The sequence below is a fragment of the Pelobates fuscus genome, chromosome 9 (assembly GCF_036172605.1).
Source record: "Pelobates fuscus isolate aPelFus1 chromosome 9, aPelFus1.pri, whole genome shotgun sequence".
Taxonomy (NCBI): Eukaryota; Metazoa; Chordata; class Amphibia; order Anura; family Pelobatidae; genus Pelobates; species Pelobates fuscus.
Genome location: NC_086325.1, coordinates 20,505,881 through 20,524,028, shown reverse-complemented (window position 1 = coordinate 20,524,028; position 18,148 = coordinate 20,505,881). Strand labels below are relative to the sequence as shown.

At 42.4% G+C, this 18,148-nt stretch overlaps 1 protein-coding gene across 2 annotated transcripts in view; it reads left to right on the top strand.

The window, feature by feature from the left end:
* The window catches only part of BAG6 (BAG cochaperone 6), a 30,215-nt gene extending 13,202 nt beyond the window's left edge, over positions 1-17,013 (top strand). For both annotated transcript variants that reach the window (XM_063431446.1, XM_063431445.1), the window contains 18 exons: positions 764-958; positions 1,060-1,321; positions 1,406-1,456; positions 3,154-3,249; positions 3,368-3,501; positions 3,750-3,831; positions 4,009-4,355; positions 6,152-6,440; positions 6,720-6,889; positions 8,761-8,814; positions 8,895-8,997; positions 9,312-9,436; positions 9,528-9,674; positions 9,972-10,028; positions 10,837-10,986; positions 13,054-13,161; positions 15,427-15,573; positions 16,391-17,013. In XM_063431446.1, the coding sequence (XP_063287516.1) occupies positions 764-958; positions 1,060-1,321; positions 1,406-1,456; positions 3,154-3,249; positions 3,368-3,501; positions 3,750-3,831; positions 4,009-4,355; positions 6,152-6,440; positions 6,720-6,889; positions 8,761-8,814; positions 8,895-8,997; positions 9,312-9,436; positions 9,528-9,674; positions 9,972-10,028; positions 10,837-10,986; positions 13,054-13,161; positions 15,427-15,573; positions 16,391-16,486 (2,613 nt within the window). In that variant the 3' untranslated portion in view covers positions 16,487-17,013. The remainder of the gene's footprint in view (positions 1-763; positions 959-1,059; positions 1,322-1,405; positions 1,457-3,153; positions 3,250-3,367; positions 3,502-3,749; positions 3,832-4,008; positions 4,356-6,151; positions 6,441-6,719; positions 6,890-8,760; positions 8,815-8,894; positions 8,998-9,311; positions 9,437-9,527; positions 9,675-9,971; positions 10,029-10,836; positions 10,987-13,053; positions 13,162-15,426; positions 15,574-16,390) is intronic.
* Positions 17,014-18,148: the final 1,135 nt, after the last annotated feature.

Here is an 18,148-nt window from a genome sequence, read left to right as displayed (position 1 = left end):
TGTTGTTTTTTTTATTTAATTTAATTTTTTTACATATAGCATATGTGAAATATACTTTCCAATGGAATTATGCAATAAACCAGGACCGTTTCAGGTGACATTAAAATAAAATGACACAATTCATGGCAAAACAAAGACATAGCAGATAACCGAGACACATTTGTATTATAATGTATTTCAATTAAAAGGGTTTAAACTTGACATGTCGGGCACCTAGTTCACTCTCCTGAAAATGCAAGGATTTAAATTAAAAATAAAATCCTGAATTCATTTTCTATTGAAGTGTCTTGGGGGGAGCTAATTCGGGCATTCGTGCATTCATAGAAAATACGACCACGGTCACTGCGCTGCACTCTATATATGGACATAAGTACATGGACATTTTTAATTCATCCTTTTTTAGCAAACTGTTTTAGTTAAAGCCGGACTGTCTCTTCTCTAAAACGGACACTTTATCATTTCCTCACTTATCCTTACTGAAGTGGCTACTGCCTCAGGCTCTACCTGCTTCTCTTCTGCTCCAGGCTGACAGGACGTGGAGGATGAAGAGGGGCTTCAGGCGAAAAATGTATTCATGTTTCAGCAGTTCTACTAACACAATGTATAGATTACTTTAACCCCTCTATCATGTTAACAAATGTTTTCTGTCATGACGGGTGCACAGTAAATTATCTTTGATTAAACTACATTTAAAAAAAAAAAAAAAAAAAAAAAAAAACCCTCTTAAAAAGTTGTTAATTTTTGCTATTTTATTGCCCACCAGGAGGACCGTGAACAATCTCAGCGTGTTATTAACCTTGTTGGGGAGTCCCTGCGTCTTCTAGGAAATGCTCTGGTTGCTTTATCTGACCTGCGCTGTAATTTGTCATCTGTCTCCCCCCGTCATTTACATGTGGTACGACCTATGTCTCATTATACAGGGCCCATGTTACTGCAGCAGGCAGCCATACCCATACAGGTAAAGGGGGAGGCATTCTTTTCTCTTCACTTGTGCCATCTTCAGAATTTCCTGTACATTTAAGTTTTAATTTCCTTCTGAACCTGTTTTGTTCTTATTAGATTAACGTTGGAACAACCGTCACAATGACTGGGAATGGTGCACACGCGGGTCAGACCTCTGCAGAAGGAACCTCCGTTCCTACTGCCCCACCGAGTGCCTCTGACCCAGCAAGAGCGTCAACTGAGAGTCAGCCACCTCCCACTGGGGAGCCAGCCCCTCCCCAAGCTCCTCCTGCCTCTGCCCCCCCACCACAACCCCGCGTGATCCGTATTACACACCAGACCGTGGAGCCCGTAATGATGATGCACATGAACATCCAAGGTAAATGTTCGGCCTTCATTGCAACTTTACCACTGCTGGCATTTCTGCACTACTGAGGCTTTGTTCTCTCTCTTTTACTTAAAGATTCAGGATCTGGTGGCCCTTCAAACATTCCTCCTCCCACTGCAGGGCACGGTGAGACCCTGTAATTTGTCACGTTCTTGGGACAATAAGCCTACGCAAAATCCTGTATTAGCTGTGGTAGTAAAAGGGTTGGAGACCTCCCCTTTATTGAGCAGTAGAGCCACATACCTGGGTGATTGTCCTGTAATAGGACAAATGAATGGTAAAGGTAACACGATAGTTCTACAGTAATACTAATACAGGGTAGAGGGTCTGTAATATCAATTATAGAACCGATACAGGGTGAGTGCAGGCCTAGCAGATATAGTGTGAGAGAGTCGTGTAATGGGGAAGTAATAACTACTGGCCAGATTTAGGGTGTCCTATAATTAAGTCATACTGAAAACAGGATGGGGGATTTTACAATCTAATGCATAAGACAGCCTATGGGGGTCTCTGTAATTAGAGCAGTGATTGGTACAGGGAAGATATAAGATTTGGAGGCTCGGTAATAGAGAATTAATTGGTGTAGGGATTAAATAAGGTTTGCAAATTCGGTAACAGAATTAATTGGTATAGGGAAGAAATAAGGTTTGGAGGTTCGGTAATAGAGCATTAATTGGTATAGGGATTCAATAAGGTTTGGTGGTTCAGTAATAGAGAATTAATTGGTATAGGGATTCAATAAGGTTTAGAGGTTCGGTAATAGAGAATTAATTGGTATAGGGATTCAATAAGGTTTGGTGGTTCAGTAATAGAGAATTAATTGGTATAGGGATTCAATAAGGTTTAGAGGTTCGGTAATAGAGAATTAATTGGTATAGGGAAGAAATAAGGTTTGGAGGTTCGGTAATAGAGCATTAATTGGTATAGGGATTCAATAAGGTTTAGAGGTTCGGTAATAGAGCTTTAATTGGTATAGGGATTCAATAAGGTTTGGTGGTTTGGTAATAGAGCTTTAATTGGTATAGGGATTCAATAAGGTTTAGAGGTTCGGTAATAGAGAATTAATTGGTATAGGGATTCAATAAGGTTTAGAGGTTCGGTAATAGAGCATTAATTGGTATAGGGATTCAATAAGGTTTAGAGGTTCGGTAATAGAGAATTAATTGGTATAGGGATTCAATAAGGTTTGTGGGTTCGGTAATAGAGCATTGGTATAGGGATTCAATAAGGTTTAGAGGTACGGTAATAGAGAATTAATTGGTATAGGGATTCAATAAGGTTTAGAGGTTCGGTAATAGAGCTTTAATTGGTATAGGGATTCAATAAGGTTTGGTGGTTTGGTAATAGAGCTTTAATTGGTATAGGGATTCAATAAGGTTTAGAGGTTCGGTAATAGAGAATTAATTGGTATAGGGATTCAATAAGGTTTAGAGGTTCGGTAATAGAGCATTAATTGGTATAGGGATTCAATAAGGTTTAGAGGTTCGGTAATAGAGAATTAATTGGTATAGGGATTCAATAAGGTTTGTGGGTTCGGTAATAGAGCATTGGTATAGGGATTCAATAAGGTTTAGAGGTACGGTAATAGAGAATTAATTGGTATAGGGATTCAATAAGGTTTAGAGGTTCGGTAATAGAGCATTAATTGGTATAGGGATTCAATAAGGTTTGTGGGTTTGGGAATAGAGGGATTATATCAGGTTTGGGGTTCCTGCAGCAGGACAATGATGAGAACTGGTCACTTTTACAATGACCATTTTACACTGTTGAGGACCAATGGTAGACTGCACTGACACTTCTCCAATTCCTCTTCTGTCACATAGGTGGTGGTACACACATCCACATGCCAGGGCTGCCCCCTGAGTTCATGCAGGCAATTTCACACCAGATTACCCAGCAAGCTATGGCTGCAGCTTCAGGCAAGTTGCATTTCATACATATGAGGGCCTACTGGGCTGCTCAAGAAAGCATTGCATTGTACTAAACAAATATGAAAATAAAGTCTGCATTCTTACTGTTTTTTTTACCTGTTTTTAGGACAACAGATTCCTGGCTTCCAGGCACAGCCCCCTCGCTTTGTATTCACAAGGCCTGTAGCCCCCCTTCATCCTCCACGTCCTGGTGTAACTGTTCCTCCTACAGGGGCTGCTGGACCCACTCCAGGAGCAATGGTGAGAACCAACAATTTTTTGAAATCTGTTTATTTTTCACAATTTTTCAATGAATTCATTGCTCTCTAGAATCTTTGCTCCTATTAGAACAGGCGGGGTCCACTTAATTCTGTAACCCTAGTTAGTATTTAAACCGGCTGCACTGTTGAGTCTTTGGTAACTGTTTCCGATGTAGTTGTATTTATAAAATAAAAAAATCACCCTCCATCTTCTTATGAGATATGTGGCTAAATCCTTTTCTCCCACAGCCTGGCCCAGCAGGTAATGCCTCCTTGGCCCAGATGATCAGTGGCTTAGTTGGCCAACTTCTCATGCATCCAGTCGTTGTTGGTGAGTATAGTGTATGTTCTCATTTTGTTTTTATTTTCTCTCTTTAGTCTTTTCTTACGTTCTTTCCTCTTTTTTATCTTTTATTGTTCCGTGAATATATTGGTCTTGCATTCTGGGATTCTTCCTTACTCTGTAACAATCTGTTCTCATGCTCTCCCCCTCCCCCTTTCTCCACAGCTCAGGGCAGCAGCACAACTTCCACCTCGGCACCAACAACTACTACTACTTCGTCTTCTTCTTCATCATCATCTTCTTCCACTTCATCATCTTCTACTTTCTCATCAACCTTCACTGCTCCCACTACCACCACAACTACCTCTTCATTTCCCAGCACTCCCTCTGCTTCAACCGGTCCCTCTCCACATCCTCCCCCTGGACCCGACCAGCAGTTTTCTCAGCTGTTTGGTTCCTTGCTGGGCACTGCTAGCTCTGGAATGGCAAACATCGCAATGGGTTCTCCAAGTATTACTGTGGCCGTTCCAGGAATGCCAGCCTTTCTGCAGGGTGTTACAGACATACTACAGGTATGTAAACTCTAAAAATCAAATGGCGCTTTGTGTAACACACACAAGTAATTAAGGTGCAGCTAGTGACCCTCGTGAAATCAATCACAAAATTCCACCTTTAAAAACATAAGATATACACAATAAAATGTGCGTACTTCCAAGTTCGGTTCTGGAATTTAAAACATGTTAAAATATGTTAAATGGTCCTGTACTATAGGGCTACTCAGGAGAGCTGACACAAGCTCCATAGCAGGAGCTTCGGACACTCCAGGAGCAATAGTGGCGGTGGGGAGCAGCACCCCCAGTGAAGTCAAAGCATTGTAAAAGGCGTGGTGGAGGGTTTAATTAGTTTTGCAGCTGTAATCGTGAATCTCTTTTCACCTTTAGAATAGTCCTTCTTAACCTATCCTTTTTTTTTTTTTAATTTTTGTTTACACATATTTAATTTGGGTTTTAAAAAAATAAATAAAAAAAGTCTTTTATTTTTGACATACATAGATACATGAGATATTGTAAGCTTGCAAGGTATTAATCAGTAAAGAAAGCGATCTCCAGTCGATAACCTACGTATAAATTCAAATAAATAATAGTATGATCATATGCAAATTGATCATAATAGCATAATATTAAACACTGAGTAAGCTGCACATTTTTTAAATAATAAGAAAATAGACAATTTTTGATTGCTAGGCTTAGAGCCTAAAATACGAATTAAAACTTGAAGTGTATGCAATTCTTGGTAATTTGGCTGCAGTTATGTGGCCCAATTAAAACAGGTTCAGGCAGCGGGATGAGGGACATATAGTCCTGAGCACCGATCTGTGTTTAACCGATTACCTACAAAGGCAGAACAGTATTAAGAAGCCTAATGGCCATAGGCCCTGGTGTAAATATCTGTCCAAACCAGGGATGTTGGGAGAGACTCACAAAATGTGGTGGCAACTGCTGCACAGAAGTAACCATAAGATCGCCAGGTAGTTATGAAGCCATGTTCGCTGAGCTTAGGGTAGCTCCAATCTCACTGGTAGAAGGAGGTTCCATTCTCACTGGCAGAAGGAGCAATGGTCTCCGGGGTATAAATAAGCACTCTCATCCTTGTGTGGATAGGCCTTTTTGTGTACTTATAAGGAACCTCTGGTGCTGAATTCACAGGAGGGGTAAGAACCTGTTGTGTGAGGGAGTGCAATCGTTGATGGAGCTTGGCCCGGAAGTCTGAAAAACAATTTTCCAAGCTGGTCAGAATGGGAGATGGCTGGCAACTGGAGTCAATTTTGGAAAGGATGCTGGTCCCATGGCATCTTCGGATAAATGTACTGGCAGACACAACACCAGCAGTAAGGGCCAGGATAACCACTCTGTTGGGGGGTGGGGAAAGAGCCTTCCTATCACCCATGTTCAGTAAACCGCAGACCTATCGCGTACAAGAACTGCCAAACGTTGTCAGAGCTTATTCAAACTTGCTTATGCTGGATCCCACAAGAGTGCAGTTTGTCTACTGTCAATGAGTGATCAATTGTGTGGCAAATAAGTCGATTAAAGTGTGTGTGTGTGTGTATAATACATGTTTCTCTCTGAGCTTTCTCAAGATGCATCTGATCAGCTCGGCAGTTGAAACCCGTCCATATTTTCATTTTTTTTTTTTTTTTCTTACATTTAAAATTTACGTTGGAGTTCCTTGAAAAATATGCCATTTCTGGTATTCCCAAACATGTCTGGGCAGATCTATAAAATAATCCTTTGTGATTCAAAACCAAACCAGATGCTTTTACCAGCACAGACTAACACTGTTCCTATATTTTCCCTGTCTGTTTAAGGCTGCACAAACTATCCCTGTGGCCACATCAGCACCTCAGTCCTTCACTCAGCCACCTCCTTCTACTTCCTCGCCTGCTCCCACTGCACCACCACCACCACAAGCCGCTGGCGCCACTGCTGACGCCCTTACTCCAGAGTTCTTTACCAGTGTGGTCCAAGGTGTCCTCTCTACCATGCTTGGATCCCTGAGCGCAGCTGATCAAACCGGAACAGAAAGTATTGCAGCATTTATCCAGCGCCTCAGTGGTCCTCATAATATCTTCCAGCCAGATGCAGAGGGGCCAGTGGGTAAGGCGCACATCTTCTCACTCACTTGGGTGTTTCTTCTATCTCAATCTATTTATTTTTAATTTATACAGTATGTCTTTTATCTTTGATCTAAACCCTTTAGCTGAAGATTGTGACCTTTTTTCTGGACAGGTTAAAATTGGGTCACTCTAGCTGTCCTACAAGTCCTTTCTCACTTCTTGCTGTGAGTCATGGGACTTGTAGTTCAGCAGCTGCCACGGTTTTCTGTCTGTTAATTTCAGGTTTATTAACGTGTGTCATTCTTGTTCTTTCTCCCAGGATTCTTTGGAGATCTCCTGTCACTGATCTGTCACCACTTCTCACTGGTAGATATGGTGATGTTATTACATGGTCAGTCTGAGCCCTTACAGAGTCTTCAACCTCAGCTCCGCTCCTTCTTTCTCCAGCAATACCTGCATCAGGCCGACCCCACTCCACACAATATACAGGTATGTGGCGCACCTCCCACCCTGCGCAATACACAGGTATGTGGCGCACCTCCCACCCTGCGCAATACACAGGTATGTGGCGCACCTCCCACCCTGCGCAATACACAGGTATGTGGCGCACCTCCCACCCTGCGCAATACACAGGTATGTGGCGCACCTCCCACCCTGCGCAATACACAGGTATGTGGCGCACCTCCCACCCTGCGCAATACACAGGTATGTGGCGCACCTCCCACCCTGCGCAATACACAGGTATGTGGCGCACCTCCCACCCTGCGCAATACAGAGGCATGTGGCGCACCTCCCACACTGCGCAATACACAGGTATGTGGCGCACCTCCCACCCTGCGCAATACACAGGTATGTGGCGCACGTGCCATCCCCCCCCAATACACAGGTATGTGGCGCACGTGCCATCCCCCCCAATACACATGTATGTGGCGCACGTGCCACCCCGCCCAATACACAGGTATGTGGCGCACCTGCCACCCCGCCCAATACACAGGTATGTGGCGCACCTGCCACCCCGCCCAATACACAGGTATGTGGCGCACCTGCCACCCCGCCCAATACACAGGTATGTGGCGCACCTGCCACCCCGCCCAATACACAGGTATGTGGCGCACCTTCCACCCCGCCCAATACACAGGTATGTGGCGCACCTGCCACCCCGCCCAATACACAGGTATGTGGCGCACGTGCCATCCCCCCCCCAATACACAGGTATGTGGCGCACGTGCCATCCCCCCCAATACACAGGTATGTGGCGCACGTGCCATCCCCCCCCAATACACAGGTATGTGGCGCACCTGCCACCCCGCCCAATACACAGGTATGTGGCGCACCTGCCACCCCGCCCAATACACAGGTATGTGGCGCACCTGCCACCCCGCCCAATACACAGGTATGTGGCGCACCTGCCACCCCGCCCAATACACAGGTATGTGGCGCACCTGCCACCCCGCCCAATACACAGGTATGTGGCGCACCTGCCACCCCGCCCAATACACAGGTATGTGGCGCACCTGCCACCCTGCCCAATACACAGGTATGTGGCGCACCTCTCACCCCGCCCAATACACAGGTATGTGGCACCTCCCGCCCAATACACAGGTATGTGGCACCTCCCGCCCAGCGCAATACACAGGTATGTAGCACCTCCCACCTCCCAATATATATAAAGCTATGGTATGTGAAGTAAAAGCTTTTTTTTTTTCCATCAAGCATTGATGATTCACTTGATCTTGCATTTTCGATACAGTGAATATTACCTGCCACTTTCCATTTTCCAGCAACGACCACGTTCATAGCTAAAACAAAATGGAATGGCCAGATATCTATCTTTCAATATTAGGGATATCAAATCTAAATGTAGTAGCCTTCACAGAAGATGGAGTCAAGAGCAATCTGACATTTTACTAAAATTGTGGGCCTATAATAAAATAGCTAAGTTCCTATGCCGTCCCCACATCTCCATCATATTGGAGAGTTAATGCTTGGTACAATGTATTCACAACGTTTAGTTCTCAGTTTCTTCTGTGATTTTTATGAGTTCTTTCTTTTACAATATTCACTGTGTGGATCCTATACTGAGATACTTCTCTCCTCTATCTCTCTCTTGTGTTTTTCTAACATGCACTTATCTTATCACTTATGGTGTGCATGAGACCTGTGTTGGTGCTTTGACCACTTAAAAGACCGTATTGGTGGTATAACACAGTCCTCTGATTTTGAGATGAGGTTCCAGGTTCAGATATCTATGTTTGGGAACTGGTAAAATAGTTGACGAATTCTAGGATAATTTCAGGCTTTCCTATAAAGTAAAGATCTTGGATGGTATGTGTCCAAATGCAATGTTTTGTTGTTTTCAGATGGCATCACGAAATCTTATTAATGGCTTGGAAGCATACATACGGGAGAGCTTTGTAAGTTTCACTAGATTACCTTCTTCTCTCCCCTCCCCTCCCATCCCTATCTGTTACTTATAATATTGTGTATTCCACAGGCCCCTGTTTCTGTCCGGGATGATGTAGACATCACTAGAACAAACCTTGAATTTTTGCAAGAGCAATTTATCCGAATCACCACACACATCCTTCATTGTGCAGGTACAGTACATCTTGTGTCTCTGGCAGCTGGCAACTCCCTTATGTCACCTTGAAGGCAGAAACACAGATTTAGAGCTGCTTCTGTCTGGGCAGAAGGGACAGACTCCTATAATCTGCTTTTTGCAGGAGGGAAGGTCAAACTTGTAGTTATTTCTGTCTGTGTCAACCTGCAGGTCGAGGGACAAACTCATATCGCCTTCTCCCTGTAGCTGGGGGGGCAGCCGTTACTCTGCAGAAAAAAAATAATCAGAGTTTGTGTTCTGGTGACTGACTGACTGACTTCACTTTACCTTAATGACTCCTCTTCTTTTCAGACTCCACTTTTGGACAGCGTCTGTTGGAGATGTGTAACCAGTCACTTTTTGAATGGCTTGCTCTTAATTTATATTGTCTGCGTGGAGACCAGAGTGCTCTAACATCTGTCATCAATGAAAGAATTGTAAGCAATATCCGATGTTTCATTTCCCGCACTCCATCCTTTCCAATCTCTGTATTACTCACTGTTCTATTTCCTCTTCTCTGTGTCACAGAGAAGACTTCCTCTGGACCTTTCTCCTGCACTGGTGTCATGGATGACATCTGTTCTATCTCTCCGACTCCAAGAACTGCTGGGACAAATGCCAGTAACTGAAGCGGAAGTGCAAAGACATGTCCGAAGAGTGGGGGATCCTCCTCAGGTGAGTGGAACAGAACAGATGGGAAGCAAGAACTGAACTATAAACACGAAACATGTTTTCTCTTGGACCTGAGGTCCAGTTATGACCATCCATGATAGTCTGTGTCATGAAGCTGTCTTATAGACTTCCATACATCTTTAAGACACATGTTGCCAAGCCTGGCCCATTAAGGAAGACTTTATCTTTGTGCTATTATCTCTTAAATCCTGGGCATTAAGTAGATTATTTTTTTTTGTGGAAGGAAGAGACATTGGTCTAATGTTTCTCCTGTTTTTCTTCCCAATCTTTTTGTCTCAGGTTTCCGGGTCCTCTTCCCAAGAGCAGCCCATGGAGACCACACCAGCCGATTCACAGGTAAATGGAAGAACTTGTGTCTTCGGGTGTATTGTATATCATTAGTCCCATATATATTTGCACAATTTATAGTATTTTCGATGTCTTGTGTCACATTCCTCTGTTACTGCTCTCGCAAAAAGGAGACACGGGAGAATGAGATACATGTTTTTGAGAAGAGTACACATTCCAAGCCTATCGCTGTTTCTCAGCTTGTAGCAGCCAGGTCTGCATAATAAATAGATGCTAAAAAGCACAAACCTGGAATGTATTCCATATTATTGGTCATTCTGGCATTAGGCAATGAGGAAGCAAGGCAAAGATACTTTAAAGTAGATAGGGATCCTGAGTGTCTCCAGGCTTTAGAGTAAGATGGTATGTTACTAATGGAAACCAAGAATCAGGAACAAGTGTATGTACATAACTTCAGGATACAACACAGCAGTCTGGGCTATTTAGGAACTGCATCAGAACAAAACACACAGGGAATGAAATCAAGCGACCCTATCCCACATCTCTCCTCTCGTTTTTTTTTTGTTATCTGTCTCCTCTTTCCTCCAATCACTCCTACTCTTTCTTCCCCATCTCTCCTACTACTCTGATAATGTAACTCTTATCTCTGCTCTAGTTTTTCCCACCAGTCTCATGTCCTCTTTCTGCCCCATCTCATCTTTTCTTCCCATGTAGCCACCCCGTTTACGCACATCTTTACTGGTTTGATTCCTCTCTGCCAGCCCCATCTTTCCTTCCTGTCATTTCTTATCACTTCTCCACTTAATTTTTGTTATCTTTTTTCCATTCATGACTCGTCTTTGCCTCTTTTCTTCAGACTGGTGCTCCCTCTCCAGTGCCTGCCACCACTGTAGAGGAGGTCCTGTTTCTACCTCCTCAAAGTTCAGCACCTATTCTATGCCCTGATTCTGAGCGCATTGCCCAGGAAGAGGCTGGAACTGAGCCATGGGCAGCAGCTGTACCCCCAGTAAGTGCCACTTTTATCACAATGTGTTAAAGGGACTCTTCCGCTGGCATAACATTGCTTTCAAATAGCGGTGCATTTTGCGACTTCTTTCAGAAGTATAGGACAGTATAGTGAACCGTTATAACTGCCTTTAGCTTTATCTATATTTTGACAAGTTATTTGCAATAAATGAATTGATTGGTATCTCCACATTTTTGGATCTATGTGAAATGTATGGCTTTATGTGCAAATTTTTTAAAAATAATTGCTGTATGCATGCAAGCTTCCACAGAGCTTGAATATTTAGGTCCCCAGCCCCCTTGCCGGAGAAGGTGTTTACACTCCCCTTTTTTCCCCTCTGCCTCCATGGCTGAGATCATCCAACCTGATGATCTCAGCCAATCCAATGACTTCCCATAGGAAAGAATTGGAAGGCTATTGCGCATGTGCGGCAAAATGCTGCGCCAATTCGCATCTCCAGATGCACTGAATCAAAACATCTCTATGGGGAGCATCTCCTCATATAGAAGCATTGACTCATTGCATATCCATGGGGAATGTTTGGCATCTCCACAAACACGGCATCTCCTCATATAGAAGCATTGAATCAAAACGTCTCCACACTCTCAGCATCTCCTTATATAGAACCATTGAATCAAAGCATCTCTATGGGGAACGTTCAGCGTCTCCACACTCTCAGCATCTCCTCATATAGAAGCATTGAATCATTGCATCTCCATGGGGAACGTTTAGCGTCTCCTCATATAGAAGCATTGAATCATTGCATCTCCATGGGGAACGTTTAGCGTCTCCTCATATAGAAGCATTGAATCAAAGCATCTCCATGGGGAACGTTTAGCGCCTCCTCATATAGAAGCATTGAATCAAAGCATCTCCATGGGGAACGTTTATCGTCTCCTCATATAGAAGCATTGAATCAAAGCATCTCCATGGGGAACGTTTAGCGTCTCCTCATATAGAAGCATTGAATCATTGCATCTCCATGGGGAACGTTTATCGTCTCCTCATATAGAAGCATTGAATCAAAGCATCTCCATGGGGAACGTTTAGCGTCTCCTCATATAGAAGCATTGAATCAAATAATCTCCATGGGGAACGTTTAGCGTCTCCTCATATAGAAGCATTGAATCATTGCATCTCCATGGGGAACGTTTAGCGTCTCCTCATATAGAAGCATTGAATCAAAGCATCTCCATGGGGAACGTTTAGCGCCTCCTCATATAGAAGCATTGAATCAAAGCATCTCCATGGGGAACGTTTATCGTCTCCTCATATAGAAGCATTGAATCAAAGCATCTCCATGGGGAACGTTTAGCGTCTCCTCATATAGAAGCATTGAATCATTGCATCTCCATGGGGAACGTTTATCGTCTCCTCATATAGAAGCATTGAATCAAAGCATCTCCATGGGGAACGTTTAGCGTCTCCTCATATAGAAGCATTGAATCATTGCATCTCCATGGGGAACGTTTAGCGTCTCCTCATATAGAAGCATTGAATCAAATAATCTCCATGGGGAGCCTTTTGAACGCCAGTGTAGTAAGCACTTCTAGTTGCCGTCTGAGTGACTTCCACAAGAAGTGTTTACATGTAAAAGCCTGGATCGTCATGCTGTAGATACCAGAACCACTACATTACGTTGTAGTTGTTCTGGTAAACTAAGCTGGACAGTTTAAAGAATTAATTAATGAAGAGTGCCTGAGGAGTATAATTGTAATATACAAAATATACAAATGCGTCTCACCTACAATGAAAGGCCACTCGGCAAAATCCCAGCTTACATGGTAACTCAACAATCCAAAATAAAATAACTCCTTTATCTGCCAATCATTACATTTAGCATAGCAGTAACATCTTGGAAAGTAACACCCGCCCCCCCACCCCAAAAAAAAAACCAAACCCGCAAGAACATTGAAAGTAATGCATTTGCTGTTAGTGTGGCACAATGTCATGTTTGTTTTCCTGTTTGTGTGTAGTTTAAGTCATGCCTTTTTTTTTAATGTAATTACGGATTCCTCTGTATAACTCGCACACGCCTACACATATTGTGACACTGTCTGTCCGCAGGAATGGGTTCCAGTCATCAGACAGGACTTACAGACTCAGAGGAAGCTGAAGCAGCAGCCGCCATTAAGCGATGCCTACCTTAGTGGGATGCCTGCAAAACGTCGCAAAGTACTGTATTTCCTTTGTGTTCCATATGCTACCATGGCAGACTGCGTTCTGGTGTTTAGGGTTGATTTATGGTTGTGTGACTAGTTAACCCTGATTTCCTACTAGTGTACAAGTGTATTAATGAATGCCTGGTATTTTATTGTATGAATGCCTGGTATATTATTCTGCCGCCTTGTGTTTTTTAGTGTATGAATGCCTGGTATATTATTCTGCCGCCTTGTGTTTTTTAGTGTATGAATGCCTGGTATTTTATTCTGCCGCCTTGTGTTTTTTAGTGTATGAATGCCTGGTATTTTATTCTGCCGCCTTGTGTTTTTTAGTGTATGAATGCCTGGTATTTTATTCTGCCGCCTTGTGTTTTTTAGTGTATGAATGCCTGGTATATTATTCTGCCGCCTTGTGTTTTTTAGTGTATGAATGCCTGGTATTTTATTCTGCCGCCTTGTGTTTTTTAGTGTATGAATGCCTGGTATTTTATTCTGCCGCCTTGTGTTTTTTAGTGTATGAATGCCTTGTATTTCATTCTACCGCCTTGTTTTTTATTGTATGAATGCCTGGTATATTATTCTGCCGCCTTGTGTTTTTTAGTGTATGAATGCCTGGTATATTATTCTGCCGCCTTGTGTTTTTTAGTGTATGAATGCCTGGTATATTATTCTGCCGCCTTGTGTTTTTTAGTGTATGAATGCCTGGTATTTTATTCTGCCGCCTTGTGTTTTTTAGTGTATGAATGCCTGGTATTTTATTCTGCCGCCTTGTGTTTTTTAGTGTATGAATGCCTGGTATTTTATTCTGCCGCCTTGTGTTTTTTAGTGTATGAATGCCTGGTATATTATTCTGCCGCCTTGTGTTTTTTAGTGTATGAATGCCTGGTATTTTATTCTGCCGCCTTGTGTTTTTTAGTGTATGAATGCCTGGTATTTTATTCTGCCGCCTTGTGTTTTTTAGTGTATGAATGCCTTGTATTTCATTCTACCGCCTTGTTTTTTATTGTATGAATGCCTGGTATATTATTCTGCCGCCTTGTGTTTTTTAGTGTATGAATGCCTGGTATATTATTCTGCCGCCTTGTGTTTTTTAGTGTATGAATGCCTGGTATATTATTCTGCCGCCTTGTGTTTTTTAGTGTATGAATGCCTGGTATATTATTCTGCCGCCTTGTGTTTTTTAGTGTATGAATGCCTGGTATATTATTCTGCCGCCTTGTGTTTTTTAGTGTATGAATGCCTGGTATATTATTCTGCCGCCTTGTGTTTTTTTAGTGTATGAATGCCTGGTATTTTATTCTGCCGCCTTGTGTTTTTTAGTGTATGAATGCCTTGTATTTCATTCTACCGCCTTGTTTTTTATTGTATGAATGCCTGGTATATTATTCTGCCGCCTTGTGTTTTTTAGTGTATGAATGCCTGGTATATTATTCTGCCGCCTTGTGTTTTTTAGTGTATGAATGCCTGGTATATTATTCTGCCGCCTTGTGTTTTTTAGTGTATGAATGCCTGGTATTTTATTCTGCCGCCTTGTGTTTTTTAGTGTATGAATGCCTGGTATATTATTCTGCCGCCTTGTGTTTTTTAGTGTATGAATGCCTGGTATATTATTCTGCCGCCTTGTGTTTTTTAGTGTATGAATGCCTGGTATATTATTCTGCCGCCTTGTGTTTTTTAGTGTATGAATGCCTTGTATTTCATTCTACCGCCTTGTGTTTTTTAGTGTATGAATGCCTGGTATATTATTCTGCCGCCTTGTGTTTTTTAGTGTATGAATGCCTGGTATATTATTCTGCCGCCTTGTGTTTTTTAGTGTATGAATGCCTGGTATATTATTCTGCCGCCTTGTTTTTTATTGTATGAATGCCTGGTATATTATTCTGCCGCCTTGTGTTTTTTAGTGTATGAATGCCTGGTATATTATTCTGCCGCCTTGTGTTTTTTAGTGTATGAATGCCTGGTATATTATTCTGCCGCCTTGTGTTTTTTAGTGTATGAATGCCTGGTATATTATTCTGCCGCCTTGTGTTTTTTAGTGTATGAATGCCTGGTATATTATTCTGCCGCCTTGTGTTTTTTAGTGTATGAATGCCTTGTATTTCATTCTACCGCCTTGTTTTTTAGTGTATGGAGTCCTGCTTTCTTGTTTTCTAATAGACCAGTGTATGGATGCCTGGTATTGAATCCTGCAATGTGTTTTCTAATATACGATAGTAGGAATGCCTATTAATGAATCCTGCTGCCTAGATTAATCTCATGTCTCCTATCTGTATCTCAGACAATGCAAGGTGAGGGTCCCCATCTCTCCCTCTCTGAGGCAGTGACTCGAGCAATGAGATCTACAGGAGCCAAGCCAGAAAGCAGCAATGAGAGTCTGCGGAGAGAGCTGGATAACAGCGAGGTGCAGGGAAGGTACAGAGAGCAGGTAAGGAAGGACAAATAACGAAAAAGTTTCTCATCTCCTCCCCACCCCCAATTATCCCCTCTCTAATTGTTTGCCTAAAATAATCCCATTTCTGTTCAGTCTCCGACATTTTGGGCAGATAATGTGGTTTCATCTCTGTCGTGTGTTATTTAAACAGTCTCTGATTTCTGCAGGTATTGTTCAGACACCCAGAGTCTGTGACATACATGTAATTAATCATTACACCCACCCATAGCTCCAACTTTCTACAGCTTCCTTCAGAACTTACTGATTGCGTATGGTTTTCTTACAAAATTGCATTTACACTCTAGAAAATAGTTTGGTTTTTTTCTCCATCAAATAGAGAAAATACTTATTAATTTGTTTGGTTTTTATTACCCACAATGGAATATTAAAGGGATACGATACGTGCCAGGAATACAAAGCTGGAACTGCAATATTTAACATTGCAGCACTAAGTGCAATAGGGACATTGCACCCAGAACACTTTAATAAAAGTGGTCCGGGTGCCTATAGTGTCCCTTTAACTAACTGACCAAATGGAAAGGAAGGGAATCTCTGAGATGCCCAGTTTATTGAAGTGGTCCGGGTGCCTATAGTGTCCCTTTAACTAACTGAATACATGGAAAGGAAGGGAATCTCTGAGATGCCAACTGACCACACTGTTGCTGTGCTAATGTTGTCATTCTTTGAATATCTTAATGCACAAAAGGACTGTGCTACAGATTTATCTAAACCGTATGTGTGCCTTATCTGCTGAATGGAGATGTTCTACTTAATTCAAGACTTGCCTAATCCACTATTTCTTCCTTTCTAGCTCTGCCAGGATATCCAGAAAATAATCCAAGATAATGAGTCCTACAACCCCCAGCGATTCCCCAACACACAGAAGGCATTTAAGGAAGACCCCTAAACGACGTGTACCCTTAAATCTGTCCATCATAATGTCCAGCGTACTCTATATATGTTCCCAGTCTGATTCCCCTTGCCACGTGTAACCCTATTCTATTGAATGGACATTGCTTTCCTGGTGTAATCTAAGGCGTATCTTTCGTCCCATTAAACTTGTACATTTCCCCTACATTACCTTTGTCATTATGAACCCTACTATGCTCTGAAAGTTTTGAGTTGTTTGACATCTCTGGACCTCCAATGGGACAATAGTATATTTAAAAAGAAAATGCTCCTCCAAATTGACACCCCAAAACCGTGCTGTGTGTTTCATTCCTTGCCTCGAGCCTACACCAAAACGTGTCCATTTTACCATGAGCAAGTTAAATTTTTCACATGGACTTTTTGCCTTTCTACCCTTGACTCCTATTTCTTCGTTCATGGATAGACTGAAGATAACTGGGTGGATCCTTTTGTGCAAAGCAACGCACAGTTCCTTTGTTTGTTAAATTTCGGAGTCCCTAATAAAGGTCTTTAAAGAAACCTTAATCCTTTATATAATTTGTGGTTTTATAAGCTCCATTTCACTGGATCTGTGGTTCTTGTTCATATTATATATTTACTAAAGTAAAAAATAAATTCAAAACTATGATAAACACAGATACACACCATTCTTCGATCCCAGAAGGGATGTTTTATCTTTACTCTGGACACCAGCACAACTTGCATTTCATAGATTTTCAACTTGAATTCATGGTGTTTTTCTCTATGTTCAAATCTTTTGGTGTGACCTCACCCCTTTTTCACAAAACATTTTAGCTCCGCCAATAAAAGATCAGAGTGAGTTGTTGACCCGATTCTGCCCCACAATCAATCTGTGTCCAGTTCTTAGCTGTATAGTATATCAATTTATGTTAAAATGAAAGGGGTGAATATGTGGATTTTGTTTTACTTGGTGCCACAGTAATTTTGCAGCATTTGCGATTGCAACACGTTTTTATTCCCCACCGCATTATCTCAATATAATCATTCAAATGGAGCTTCGGATCCATCATTGTTAAGCAGTGTTCTCTGTGTACAGCATGAGTTTTGCTCAGAACAAGGGTTATTGTGACTTGATAGTTCATATATCCACTCTCTGATCACCACCTCTTATCATTTGCTCTTGCGTACCCCCTCACCCAACAACCTCAGCCTAACCCCCCTCAACTCAGGAGGGACCTTAATTCTCTTGATCACCAACAGTTGTCAGCTGACATTGATTCACAACTGCTGTCCATCCCTCCCCTCTCCTGTCCTTCACTGGCTATCTCCATATATAACTCTACTCTTACATCTGCCTTGAACACTGCAGCGCCACTACAAACAAGCACCTCGAGGAGGACCATGGCATACTAAATCAGCACGCTACCTGCACAGATGCTCCTGTTGTGCTGAACGCTCCTGGAGGAAGTCTCGTACCCAATCAGACTTTCTCCATTATAGATTCATATTGTGTTCATACAGTGCAGCCCTTGCCCTTGCCAAACAGTCCTATTTTTCCTCTCTCATTAGTTCATGTTCCCGCAACCCCAGGCGTCTCTTTGACACCTTTAATTCTCTTCTTCGCCCTGCTGTGGCCACCCCCAAAACTAACCTTACTGCTGATAACTTTGCATGTTACTTCACTGACAAGATTGAACAG